Source organism: Macadamia integrifolia, chromosome 10 (assembly GCF_013358625.1).
Source record: "Macadamia integrifolia cultivar HAES 741 chromosome 10, SCU_Mint_v3, whole genome shotgun sequence".
In the NCBI taxonomy this organism is placed as follows: Eukaryota; Viridiplantae; Streptophyta; class Magnoliopsida; order Proteales; family Proteaceae; genus Macadamia; species Macadamia integrifolia.
Genome location: NC_056566.1, coordinates 22,001,385 through 22,015,893, shown reverse-complemented (window position 1 = coordinate 22,015,893; position 14,509 = coordinate 22,001,385). Strand labels below are relative to the sequence as shown.

At 37.5% G+C, this 14,509-nt stretch overlaps 1 protein-coding gene across 6 annotated transcripts in view; it reads left to right on the top strand.

Moving 5' to 3' along the window:
• The window catches only part of LOC122090990 (chromatin structure-remodeling complex protein SYD-like), a 40,571-nt gene that overhangs the window by 7,050 nt on the left and 19,012 nt on the right, over positions 1-14,509 (top strand). For 4 of the 6 annotated variants that reach the window (XM_042660780.1, XM_042660781.1, XM_042660778.1 and 1 more), the window contains 16 exons: positions 18-82; positions 156-1,285; positions 2,725-2,822; positions 2,976-3,161; positions 3,428-3,608; positions 3,744-3,938; positions 4,009-4,052; positions 4,217-4,273; positions 4,441-4,537; positions 4,658-4,830; positions 4,961-5,174; positions 5,676-5,801; positions 5,916-6,005; positions 12,206-12,322; positions 12,448-12,528; positions 12,633-12,740. In XM_042660780.1, coding sequence (XP_042516714.1) covers positions 18-82; positions 156-1,285; positions 2,725-2,822; positions 2,976-3,161; positions 3,428-3,608; positions 3,744-3,938; positions 4,009-4,052; positions 4,217-4,273; positions 4,441-4,537; positions 4,658-4,830; positions 4,961-5,174; positions 5,676-5,801; positions 5,916-6,005; positions 12,206-12,322; positions 12,448-12,528; positions 12,633-12,740 — 2,962 coding nt within the window. Of the gene's footprint in view, positions 1-17; positions 83-150; positions 1,286-2,724; positions 2,823-2,975; positions 3,162-3,427; positions 3,609-3,743; positions 3,939-4,008; positions 4,053-4,216; positions 4,274-4,440; positions 4,538-4,657; positions 4,831-4,960; positions 5,175-5,675; positions 5,802-5,915; positions 6,006-12,205; positions 12,323-12,447; positions 12,529-12,632; positions 12,741-14,509 lie in introns of those variants that run through there. The other 2 variants (XM_042660782.1, XM_042660784.1) reach the window with 2 other exon arrangements.

Genomic DNA, 14,509 nt, shown 5'->3' with positions numbered 1-14,509 from the left:
CTGTCTTTTATGTATAGGAATGGAATGGTTCCTAGGAAACTGCATCTTGAAATTGCGATTGGAGAAAGCTATCCAAAAGAAGGTTGGTACTTCTGTACTTTTATTGTCCTTTTATCTGATTAGCAACTCCTTAATTCTTGTACTTGTCAGAGCAGGTGGCAGTGTAGATGGAGCTCGTAGGGAACTGATTGACCATAGAGGGAAAGAGTCATCCTTAATGGGGCCAAGTAACAGTATTGAAGTAGGGGTTAGATCTGGAAGAACAAATGATATAAAAGAAGCTGAAAAAGTTATTCCAGGTTCCTCATCCACTGGAAGTCTGATAGATACTGACTCCTTGTCAAAAGACACGGAGAACACGAAGAAGATAGAAAAACAAAACTGTCCACCTACTGACCAGTCACTGCTAACAGAAGACAGCAAAAAAATTCTGTTTGCGACAAGAAAACCTGAGGATGAAATGCAGACTCAAGGAACAGCAGAATCACAGGTGGGCGTGGCTACGACCTTGGAGCCTGAATCCACAATGAACCATAGCAGTATTTCTTCTGAGAATATTCAAGATAAGGATGATCCTGACAATGGCCATCAACAAGTGGGAAGGGGAGACCGAATCTGGACAGGAATCAGCTGTCATCACGAGGCTACTGAGGGAGCAATTGGAACTTCTTTGTTTCAGCATGAACAATTCTTAGAAAGAGAAGAAAATCATTTAAATCAGTCTCAAACTTATGGCGACAGGGATAGAGTAAACAAATTGTTTACGGTGGAGACTTCTGTTATGCAAGCAAGGCGATATGCAGATAAATATCCATCCACTTTTCCATTGAGAGAGCAGAACAGACTTTCAGGGAAAGGAGTTGAACCTCATATGCCAATGCCTCCAAAGGATGTGAATCCATTAACCATGAAAGCATTGCAGGGAGGAAAACATAGTGCAAAAGCAGAGCCTATTGTTTTCAATAGTTTTACTAACGCTTCTGTTGTTGGTGGAAATTGTGGTTCAGATGATCAAAGGGGATCTGAGATTCAAAAGCAAATTGCTTCAGATGGATGCAAAATGGTTACCCTCAGTGGGGATCCAATTACCATGCTGGAAAAATCTTCAGTGGAAGAAGAGGATGAAAAGTCATTATCTTTTGAGACTCCACCTTCTCCGAAGTACACTACCTCAGAGAAGTGGATTATGGACAGACAGAAAAGGAAGCTGCTTGAGGAAGAAAATTGGGCACTGAAACAGAAGAAGATGGAGGAAAAAATTACTGCCTCTTTTGATAAATTAAAGGTGTGCTTTGAAAATAATAGTATTTTTCTTGATTCTTTTTTTTCTCAAGAGGGATTTTCCTTGATATTTTTTCAAGTTTTGTATCTATGCACTTTGATAGTTTTCACACACTTAGAACTGAATCTGGAGCTGGATACATGTCTGTTTGATAGCTAGATTTAGGTTTTGATAGCTACATGTATGAAGCTCCCCAAAACCTGTGTCTTGAATCTGCCTAGAAGCATCTGATTGGGTTTCTGATGATCTAGTATCTGTTCAACTTGGTAATGTGACAAGCAAGAAATAAGAATTCTCAAATTTGGTTGAAAACTGACTTATCTTGGAAATTGTCGAGTAATAACCTTTTTTTTTTTTTAAGGTGTCATGAAGTGGAAAATCTCAAGTAGCAAGAAACATAAAGAGATGTTGTCATTTATGCTAATGAGAACGAGAACCCATATAGAACCATTAGAGAGATAGTGGATAGTATCTATTGGTTCGACCAGATCAGCTATTCACATGGTTCAAGAAAGTGGACCATTTGTCTGTAGGGGAAAGAAAAAGTGAAAGGGCATTTCCATATATGATGTAGTTATTTAATAATGCATATGCTTATAGAGGTTTGACAATATCTATAGCACTTCTACAGTTCTACCATAACTCCATAAATATGTTAGCAGATATTTTGATAATGTCTATAACACTTCTACCAGAAGCTATGCGTTAGCAGATTTTTATTTATTTATTATCTTAAGGCTATGCCTTCATAGACTGTTGGACCAGGCAGTCAGGTTGTGGTCTGACTGTTTGAATTGTTGATGCCAAGCCACAATGGTCCTTACAAGGATCAGGATCAAACATAGTCCAAGAACCATTATGCCATGCTTTTAATGGTTGGTTTGGGATTTCTTGGATCAGACTGGTATCAGACAGGGCAGACACGTATGCAGTGGATAGCCTTAGTCACGAAAATGACTGCTAAACTTCTTGTGTCCATGGTGTTAACAAATTGGCACTGCTAGAACTACATCTTCTATGGTTCTTTTTGTTGCTTTCTAGTCTGATAACCATGTTCATAGGTAAATTGATTGTTTCCTTCCACAATCTAATAATAGGTGGCGAATTGTTCTCCATATTTTCCATGGAAGATATCTTGTCACAAGTCATAGCATGTTTTTCCTGTATGTGTAACTCATTTTTCCATTTGTATCGGAAATGAATTCATACTTGTATTTACAAACTGCCTTTGTTTCTGGGTTTCTTCCCACTTGAATTTAACTGAACTTCCCTGTTTGTACTTCTTGTTTTACACTTTGTGGTTTATTATCTTCTTTCAAATTCTCATATCAATACTAGTTTAACTGCATTGAGAGAATTGAAAGAAACTGCGTTGTTTTTGCCGGTTAGAAGTGTTTATTTATAATTATCAACTTTGGTTTGTGCTAACATTTATGGTGTAGGAGACTGTGAGTTCATCTGAAGATATTTCTGCTAAGACAAGAAGTGTCATTGAACTGAAAAAGCTTCAGCTGCTTAAGCTTCAACGTCGCTTGCGGAGGTAATTATTATCTGAGTCTAATTGGCATCTCTAAAGCCCTTATCTTTTGTTTATTTACCTGGTTAAACTTTGTGTCATCTCCTGCTTCTAACTAGGTGTCGTATGCTTTTTAGCTTTTTTTCTTCTGAAAGTGTATTTGTTTTACTGTGGCAGTGATTTTCTGCATGATTTCTTCAAACCTATCACATCTGACATGGAGCGCTTGAGAGCATTTAAAAAACATAAACATGGAAGGCGGATAAAACAGATTGAAAAATTTGAACAGAAAATGAAGGAGGAGCGACAGAAGAGAATTCATGAGAGGCAGAAAGAGTTCTTTTCTGAAATAGAAGTTCACAAGTATGTATCTTTGAGCTTGGTTCATTTAGTAATTTATTTTCCTCAGTAGGTCTCACTCATGCAGTTCTCAAAGTGTTCGTTGGTTTATGTGGAAATCTAAGGATTTACCTTTGTGGTACTGCAGAGATGGATTTTTGTTATTTGTTTCTAAGTTAGCCAATTTTGTTGCTATTACAAGTAGAGTTCCTTTTGTTGAATTTTTTCATCTGATCTTTGTATTGGTATTATAGTTTTAAAAATAATTTGACTGGTTACTTGTATTGTAGGGAGAGAATGGATGACTGGTTTAAAATTAAGAGAGAGCGCTGGAAGGGTTTCAACAAATATGTAAAGGAGTTCCATAAAAGGAAGGAACGGATACACCGTGAGAAGATTGACAGAATTCAGCGTGAGAAGATTAATCTATTAAAGATCAATGATGTGGAGGGGTACTTACGGATGGTTCAGGTCCGGTAGATCCTTTACTTCTTAATGGCCCTCTGGGTTATTATATGCTCTTTTTTTTGTTTTTTAATTTTTTTAAAAAGGTAGCTATAATTTTTGCATATTATTTCACATTATTACATTTACATAATTGTATAGGATGCCAAATCGGATCGTGTTAAGCAACTGCTCAAGGAGACTGAAAAGTATCTTCAGAAGCTGGGTGCCAAACTACAGGAGGCAAAGGCCATGACACGATGTTTTGAGACAGATATGGATGAGAGTAGGTCCGCAAATGTTGTTGAAAAGAAGGAGGTTGCTATTGAGAATGAAGATGAGACTGACCAGGCACAGGTAAGTTGCCTAATTTGTGATTTTTTTCCTTCATATTCTCCATCTGATTTAACTCAATTTTTCTTTGCAGCATTATCTGGAAAGCAATGAAAAGTACTATCTGATGGCTCATAGGTATCTAAGTCAAACCGGCCTTTTGTTTGAATCACCATGATGTTCTTTCCTACATGTTATATTCCAACTTTCAATTCTGGACTTTTTATTTTTTTGGTTTTTTCATGAAATTATCGTCGAGACTTTTCAGTTCATTTTAATTTGTCTATGCAATGTCTATGCAGTATAAAAGAGAGCATAACAGAGCAGCCAACTTCTCTTCAGGGGGGGAAATTGAGGGAGTAAGTTGAATTTTGATTCTCTGTTTGTGGATTTCTTTCAGTACTTTTCTTTTTTGTCTATTTCTTCATGTAATGTTTTTAACATTTGTAGTTGGTGTTAATTACAGACAATCTTTTTTTTTTTGGTATGTTTTTAAGTTTATGTGCTGGAATGATTTGATGTGTAGGTACCAGATGAATGGCCTCCGGTGGTTGGTTTCATTGTACAATAATCATTTGAATGGAATTCTTGCTGATGAAATGGGTCTTGGAAAGACTGTCCAGGTATTTTGGTGTTATCTGCCTGGAATGATACAATACTTTTGATGTAGGCCACTTTCTGTTCTTTGTCACAGCTTTGGACTCGTTTATGATAGAGAAATCTGATAAGTTGTACCTTTGCAGGTTATTTCTCTGATTTGTTACCTAATGGAAACAAAAAATGATAGAGGACCTTTCCTTGTGGTAGTACCTTCCTCTGTGTTACCAGGATGGGAGTCAGAAATTAACTTCTGGGCTCCTGGCATAAGCAAGATTGCATATGCAGGACCTCCTGAGGAGCGGCGTCGGTTATTCAAGTAATGCCGTATCATTGTGAAATTTATTTTGTTTGTTTGGAGAATTATTTTATTTCATTTTGTCCCCACAGGGAAAATGAAATTTATTTTTCTTGTTTGGAGAATGATTTTTATTTCATTGTCCCCTCAGGGAAAGGATCGCCCAAGGAAAATTCAATGTCCTTCTGACAACATATGAGTACTTGATGAACAAACACGATAGACCTAGACTAAGCAAAATACATTGGCATTATGTAATAATTGATGAAGGCCATCGCATTAAGAATGCTTCCTGCAAACTGAATGCAGACTTGAAACACTATCAGAGCTCTCATAGATTGTTGTTGACTGGAACACCTCTTCAGGTTACTGATGATCCTATCTATGCTTTTAGCTTGTTTTCTGTTTATGCTATTATTTTCTCCTTTTCCTGGATTGAGTATTGCTGTTACTTTTTGAGCCCCATACAATGAAATCTTTTACTTTAGCTAGATGAAAACACAAGCTTTTTTATTTATTGATATTCACCTCCCAACAAGTTCTCTTAATCTCATCTGGTATATAAATCGTCATAATTTCTTCTTTCCCTTCATCTTATTATTTTTTACCCTATCTGGGATACTATCATGTTGTGTTGATCCTACTGTCATAGATTAGCACTGCAATTAAATTCTGTACAACCAATACCTTTTATATTCTGTTACTTCTCCCTCCCACCTCCCGGCCGATTTGTGGCTAGACATATCTGTTTTAGTTAATCAATTTCCTACATCTGGCTCTTTCACCTGAATATTTGCATGAAGTCTGGTCGTTGTTGGGAAAAGATACTATTGGTAGTTCTTTTTGCATCTTTGTCTTTTGTGCAGAACAACCTTGAGGAGTTATGGGCATTACTCAACTTTTTATTACCAAACATTTTCAACTCATCAGAGGATTTTTCTCAATGGTTCAATAAGCCCTTTGAGAGTAGTGGTGATAACTCACCTGATGAAGTAAGCATTGACATTCTTTTGAGATTTTGTGGTGTAGATTTTATTAAATTTTTTTCTTGAAAGTAAATCTCTTTCCTGACTTTTGTTTTATTATTGATGCTTATTACTGATTAGGCTCTACTTTCTGAGGAGGAAAATCTTTTGATTATAAATCGACTTCATCAAGTTCTTCGACCTTTTGTTCTCCGGAGGCTGAAACACAAGGTCCGTACATGATTCTCCATGCTCACAGTAAAGCCAGTTTTTTCTTTCCAGTTTGTACTTATTAGTCGAAGCCATATTGTAGTGGTTAATTCCTCAACAATTCTAAATTCTTACTCTTTTGAATTGGCTGGCAACATAACAATCTGTACAACTTAACTCAGCCTTATCCTAACTAAATGGGTTCAGTTACATGGACCCTCTTTCACCAAAAAACTCTGAAGATCCATGCTAAAAGGTTTGGCAAAGGTTTGACGATGGTGGTTGTTGACCTGACACACCGACCTTCTCCATTATTTGTTTTTTAATCTGTTTTACTTCTGGAAACAGGTCAACATTTCACTGTTATATATTATCATAGTTAACAGTTTACCAAGTTTTATTATTGTTATGTTATTTAGCTAGCAAACCAGTCTCAACTCCCATATGTGCGTGGGGGTAGACTCTGGGGACTGACTCTTGCTGCACATTATGACCTCCACCCCTCTTCAATGGGCTGTGGCTCATATATTTGAGGTACTCTACACCCTTAATTATCTTGTTTTGAAAACTGCATCCAGTACAACTGTACTGAATTTTGACTGGAAACTTTTTAATGACTGGAGTTTCTGAGTGTCATCACTCATCAGAATGGTTGTTGGGTCATGCAGTCCATTGATGCTGGTACTTAATGACGGGGTTTAAAATATCAGTTTAGCCCTGGTTGAAACCGAAGTATTTTGGGCTTTGGCTCAAAATTTTAGGGAAACCCTAACTAAGCATCTCTAGACATATTGAAACCTTTAGATTGTAAAAAAAACACACCTGAAATGGTAGTTTGGTTTTGGACCCTAGGCTGCTTGTGTATGTCATACTTTATTGTATACCTTCTTTAATATAGCCTATTCTACATTTAGTACTAGAACACACAAATTCAATTAAAAAAACTCAAATATGCATTAGGAATGAAGAGAACCATTAATAGTGCATTATATGTAGTCAAGTTCAAGTGTACAATTGTTCCTCCGAATCTGTCAGCACCGCATAGAGTTCCAGGGAGCCTCAAAACACCAGAAGATTACTGCAGCCAATGTTACCATTCCTCCGACACTATCATAAAAGATGGCCATGCCATGGTATCCTATAAAAGCACTCGAAGTCCAACACAGCAGCCTGATATATGTTATCATCAACATACTCTCGGTAACCCAATCTAGGATATAGACCATTGAACCAGGAAGACGATGCAAGTGTGGACTCACTGTAGCTGCTTGGTAGATAGGGCTATGGTTGTTGGTGGGGCTGGGAATGAGAAAATGCTATCGACAAATGAAACCTACCCTGGGACTAGTCCTCATATGCAGAGGAAACGAAGATGACTTACACTGATCATAACCACTATACCCACCATATACAGCAGCGGAGCCCTTTGTGGAGAATGAGAGTGCCCACCACAGTCCTGGCTGTCCATACACACCAGATCCACTACTCTTCTCTAGGCTCAGGCATCCAAATGCCAGACAAGATCGTAACTTCTATCTCCATGCTATCCTTTGCAACTGATTTGAACAGTCGGCGTGGGTCTCTTGAGTAGCCTGAACATGTGGGGGCACATGCACCGTGGTCAGCATCCTGTATAGCATGATTGAACTGAATCTCCTGTGAATTGGATGGACTACGGCTCAGGCTTTGGCCTCACCTTTGCCTGTTGTACTCCTCTTGGAAGGATGAGTTCGTATGCAGTGGGCCTCTTCACTCCTTCCCAACCTTCCCTACAATGTCTAGCATATTATGATAATAAGGTCCTCTGTGGCATGTGCTGAGATAGTATGGGAAAAGAACCACTTTGACATGACGTCGGCTACTTGACCCTTCCAGTCGGACCACTCGTATTTTAGTTTTCTCTGTCTACTGCTCTGAGTCCTGAAAACTGTAGGATCTTGCACAATGTCAATGACCTTCTCATCTACTAGGATTTGGGCTCTAATCATACTCTGTGATCTCTGGTAAGGCAACTCTTTCTGCTTCTGTTTCTTCCCCCTCCCCACCCCCCCCCAAAAAAAAAAAAAAAAATCATACTCTGTGTAGAAGAACAACTACCGCCAACCTCTAGTGCAGCTGCTCTGGAGGAACCAACTACTCTTCCTATCTCTCTTAACCCACCCTGCTCATGCTTTTGTTTAACTTGTCATGCTGCCCTAGTAAGCCGTATGTCTCACCATTGCTTCTATCTCCACATCATCAGGCATGTAGTCCTCACCATTATTAGAATCTGAGTCCAAGGTTCGAAATCTTGTTTCGTTTCGGTGTTTCGATGGGTTTAGAAACTGAAGTTTCGTTTCGTTTCGGCTAAATTTTGGCCAAAATGGTGTATTTTTTTTTGTTTGTTTCGGTTGACTGTTTCGGTGGTCAAATGGCCATATTTTGACCTGAATCTTGGCGGGTAACTTATTTTAAGGTTAATAAACATGCTTAGAACATAAAAATGCAAAAATATTAGGACATGACATTGTTTTAGAGTTGTACCTTTGTTTGGCTACAACCGTCAAGCTGTTCTGAAAATTTTACCTGGTTTTGGAGAAAGAACTTTACCTTTCCTAAGCTTTGAATGTGTAGATCTTGTAGGAGTCCAATGGAAGTTTAAATGTGTGATGATGTCGCTAATTAGAGGTTTGTTGGAGATTTGGAGTGTTTTTCCTTCAAAATATGCAAATGGAATCGAAACGATTGAGATAGGTGAGACAGAGTCAAAATTTCAACCAAAATTTTGTACAAATGTTATTTCGAACCTTATTTCATTTCGGCCAAAAAAAAAAAAAAAAAACCGAAATTCCGAAATTTCGGCGAGATTTCGAACCATGTCTGAGTCATCTCTTGCTGCTGGCAGTCTCTCTGGCTCTGCGCCTCATCAAACTCTTCCCTTGTCTTTTGCTTGGCCAACATCCTCTTTATTTCTTTCTTTATGAGGGCAGCCATGATCTTTTGCACCTCACTAAGGTCCCTAGGGCATTTGGCCACATCCCTATATCCATCAGCCATATGCCACTTCAGTCTAGTGACCTCTCCTCCCATGGTCTTCTTCCTCGATAATCACATTTTGAATTTTTTTTTTCTCATTTCCAATGTGTATGCCATGCCTCCATGGCTGTCCATGCCATGCCTCCACTCCAATCTCCTCTCCGAGCAGCCATTATGCAGTCTTCATAGATTGTTGCAACCAAAAAAGCTACATTATTAATTTTTCTACATCAATTGAAACTCAAAAGGCAACAACAAAGCTTTTTCATAATTTTTACCTAACTCATATATATTTTTTTCCTAAATAAACTATTTTTATAATTTTTATTAAATATTAATACTCTAATTAACCAAAGTTAAGGTGGAACAAGACATTAATCGTCATTTTCAATTGAAAAGTCAAACCAAAATTTCAAGCTAAAACAGAATATTTTTTCCTTTTTTTTCCCACTTTTTAATTATTTTTTGATTTCTGAAAATTATAAAATGTAGAAACACCTTGAAGCTGTAGATCTGCCAGTAGTGTCTAACGTATATAAAATTGAGTCTTAACTAATGCATATTAACCCTGTTTGTTTCTAAAAAATTGTTTGAAGAAAATCAGTTTTTTAACCAGAAAATTCAAAAAATAATTCATGATGAAAAATTATTAAAAGGAAGTCATATATCGGCCCACGGTGTTTAACAGATAAAAAATTGTTTTTTGCAAAAATAATTTTGGAAAAATGGGTATACCTCTAACTTGGAATCTTGCACAAATCAAGCTAATCATCGGTGTAGATGTGTTGAAGTAGTCCCCAACACCTTGTTCCAACAAGAAATGGAGGTGATTTGGCAAAAAATTGGAAGTCGGGTTTTATAGTTTTTTTCCTCAATTCAGTTGAAACTGAAGAAACTAATGAAATGGTTCAAAATTTCAACCCATTTCATTTGCAATTGAGTATCTAAACAGCCTGTTGGTATTGCCTCTGAACTTCCAACTAAAAGCCGAAAATTTGGCCAAAATGCTGAAATTTTGGTTGACGCCCTTCATTCCTACTAAGTCACACCAAGTTTCGTTTTGACCTTCGTAGAAACTGAAACATTTCTTGAAATATCGGTGGGTTCGATCGAGATTTTGAACTATGCTTAATGGCCCTTTATTTACTCCTTTTGATTCCAAATTGCCTAATTCAGAATGGTGCACTGCTCAGTGCTCAGATTCTCAATTGTTGGGCCTGGACAATTCTATGGCTATATCAATTTAAATAAAAGCTGTTATGACCTGTGTACTCTTACCTCTTCTGTGTTTCCCTTCCTGTCTGTCTCATATTTTGAGAAATTTGCATGTAGAGATTAGTAATTGGATCCAGCTCTGGTTTTCCCAGTTTAACCAGCAGGTTCGAGATTTAGAATATGTGGTGGTGGTGGTCCCCTGTTCCACTGTCCAGCCCAACTGGTTCTCATTTGTTTATTTTATTTTTGTTTTTCTACCTGTCTCTTTAACCGTGTTACCTCACTTCTCCATGTTATCCATCCTCCCAAGTTATGATATGTTTCTCACTAGATATTCATTGTCTAAGCCACTACCTCTGCTAGGAAAAGGTTAATTCCTTTCTCATGAAAGCTGCATAGTGATTTGCTTTGTCATTGTAAAAACGATTGACATCTCGATCTTGAGGCCGGTTTCGACCAAGCCCAAAACCGAGATGTGGGTAGAAACGGTCGAAACCAGTATTTTCTGGGCAAAACTTGACATGTTATGGGCTGGTCAAAACTGGTCGAAACTACCGAAACTGGTCAAAATTGGTTGAAACTTGATATGTTTCAGTCAAAATTGGCCGAAACCACCGAAATGTATGAAAAGTGGTCGAAACCAGTCGAAACTTGGTACAAGTCAGTGTTGACTCAAGGTTTTGACTCGGTTTCTATTGAAACTGGGATATCTCGCAGTTTTGAATCTTTTGACCAAGATGATGAATCATGATAGTAAATTGTGTAGGGCTAATTGTTTGCATGTATTTGCACTATCACTGAATATTTCCACTAGTGTCTAATGTTGAAACAGGATTCATGTAACAGGCCCTGATTAGTAGGATTAGGCTTTTTTGAGTTGAATTGTTGTTATAGAGTTAGTGTGTTGACCATGCCCAAGTCGAGGGCCATGTAGAAATTAACTTCATGATTGCCATGAGAATTACACTGTTGGTTCTTTTCATTTTTTTAGGTACTGTAACTTGGGTTTTGCAGCTTTTTTCATTGCTAGTGTCAGAATAAGAGAGGGTTAGTAAAGTTGGGGCTTCTTAAATCATCATTCTGTGGAGTTAGCAAATGACTTGTTTTATTTTTATACTTACTGTGCATTTACTTTGAGTGGATTCTTGTCCCTATACATGTGCGGTTTTTGTCTGTATTAATGACCTTCTATGGCTGAGCAAAAAAATAAATAAAAATACTATCAATATGCATTCTGCATAATAGAGGTGGTAATGATTTATGTAACTGAGAAAAGGACAAGGTGGAAGTAAGGTTTTCATTTGGTCTGTATCTGAGAAGAGTTCAGAGTAATGCTGGAAAATAACAAGAGAGAAAGATGTGCGAGAAACACTTGGGGAAAGAATCAAATTCTCTCCCCTATATTTACTAACTTGTGAAATAACATGTAGATTACATCAATACCCCACAATATCATAAGAATACCCAGGGAGGTAACATACAAGCTTATTTAACAAAGTAGCCATAAATAATAATACCCTTACTACATGAACTCTAACAAGGAGTTCCATACATGTTTCAAGATCAAGATTTGTTTACATGGTAACTCTTATAAAGGATCCATAAAAGGGTGTACCCAGTGCACGAGGCTCTTGCCACTGTGGGGTCTGGGGAGGGTTCATAATATATGCAACCTTACCCCTGTTTTGCAGAGAGGCTGTTTACTGGCTTGAACCCGTGACCACTAGTTCGCAATGGAGCAACCTTACTGTTGCGCTGAGGTCCGCCCTCCTTATAAAGGACCCATCTATTATCTAGTAATACAGCTCCCTTATTTTGGGTTTCATTCCCCATCGGGTAACCTGATGAATTGTCACTTGCCTGAGGATTTTGCAAGGATTTTGTTCTACAACATCTTTCATTGATGTGCCCTTTTTTCCTCATAAGTTATGAAATCAAAAGCTTTTGTTTTGTTTTGAGGTGGTTTTATTTTTAAAATGCTGCTTTTGTAGGTTGAGAATGAGTTGCCTGAGAAGATCGAAAGACTCGTAAGATGTGAGGCCTCTGCTTATCAGAAGCTTTTAATGAAGAGGGTTGAAGACAATCTTGGTTCCATTGGAAGTTCAAAGGTTCTCTTTGCATTTTCTTTTCTTTTCTCTAAAGATTGGCTTGATCACTACTATCTGGGGCATTGAACTCATATCTTACTTTAGTACTTATTTGTATAATTACTATAATTGCATTTTGTGATCAGGTTCGGTCGGTGCACAACTCTGTGATGGAGTTACGTAATATATGCAATCATCCATACCTCAGCCAACTTCATGCAGAGGAGGCACGTTATTTTTTTGTTCTTCCATAGAATGTCTTATGTTGAGGTATGATAATTCTCTTTGCCTTTTTTACATGGTCTTCTCATGGTGTGATCTCATTTTGCAGGTTGATACTTTAATACCAAAACATTATCTGCCACCAGTTGTAAGACTCTGTGGAAAGCTTGAAATGTTAGATAGGTTACTACCCAAGTTAAAAGCGACTGATCATAGGGTAGGTGGAAATTTTTTTGACGGTAGTGTTGCAGAGACATTCCCTCCTTACTCTTTTAATTAAATTTGATGTTAGCCTTTGTCATCTTATTGACATCACATATTGTTGTCCATCTTTACCAATTTTTTCTTGAGTATGTAATCAATGAATTATGTGATATTTGAATAGCTAAGCTATATGTCTTCTTCAAGACTAAAGATTCAATCTATCATATATAGCCAGATGAGACCAAAGTTAAAGAGTGGAAATTGAGGGAAAACTAGAATGAGAATAACCAGAAACAACTCATGTATTCACATGATAAGAAAGGGATACCATCAATAGGAAATTAATGTCTACCCTACTATGTTCTCTTAAGGCTTCTTCAGAACCTTCTCATGTACCCCTATGCTTGGCTAGCTCCTCAAACCGCCCCGTGCTGTACTATGTAAAAGCTAATGCTAATCATGGAATTAAGAAATTCAATTTCAATGGTAGCAAAGCGGGAATTGATTTCTCTTCACTAATATTCCTATTGCTTCTTTCCATAAAGGTGACTAATGGATGCTTAACAGGCTCTCTCTGTCTCTCAATTTTATAATATAAATAGTGGAACGGGCTCTGACTAAGTTCTCGGTCTGAATATGCAATCATAGGTTCCAAGAATTGTATGTGTTACTGGCACTTCCTCTAAAAATGCGTTTTGGGTATACAATTTTGGTAATATGGTAGTGTCTTGTTACTATATAAGTTCTTATCTGGTACACTTTATTGTTCATTTATAGGCTAGAATAGATTAAAAGATAAAAATAATGAAGTACAGCCTAAGGGGAGATAACTAGGAGCATTACTTTTTTTTGTTTGGGGGGGGGGTGTAGAAAAAGAGTTACATTGTACATTATAAGCAACCCAGTCAAATGATTTATTGAACTATCCATATCATATTGATTAATCCAATTTGTATGAAATTAATCCAAATCGCCCATTATATGATTATAGATTCAACCCATGCAAGTAGCTGTTTGGGGAAAGTTTTGGAATCATCCCCGAAATGGTGAAAGTTTTGGAATCGTCCCCGAAATGGTACCCTTTCCGTACCAAGTACAAGGACGATTGGTACGGGTATGATGACCCAGACAAGGTACCACTGTAACTAAGTTTTCAATGTCTATTAATATGCAACTCATTCATTGGTAAAACTTATCCTTGTTTTTACTAATAAAAAGAACCAGAAGTGAACCAAAAAGATACTGTGTTAGTAATTCCATGTCATTTGGATCACGTTAGGAGGGAAATCCGTGAAAATAGCAGATTGAGGCTCAAACGACAAGGGACCTCTTAAGCTATGGGCCTTCAGTTCTTGTCTTGGAATTGCCTTTGAGCTGTTGATTTTTCAACTGAATTCTAGAAGCGTGGATTATACTGGTTGTGGATCCATAGTCAGAGAAAATGGAGCAAATGATTTTGCAAAAATTTAAAGTGCATCATGAGATTGTGCTTTTGAAACTCATACTAAATGTGTGATTGTGTTGGTAATCAAATCAAACAAATCTTGATTATCTCAGAAGGAATCCAATACTCCTTGAATTCCTGTTTGAACCTGCTCTTGAGTCTTGACGCTTCATATCAAATTCTCATCTTAGAGTTCAATTCTTGTGATTTTAAACTTAATCCCCCACATCCGCACAGGCCCCACCATCCCCCCCCCCCCCAAAAAAAAATAAAAATAAAAATAAAAATTATCAATGTTTTGGCAAAATACTATGGTGCCTGATTCCTGGTTGGTCAGC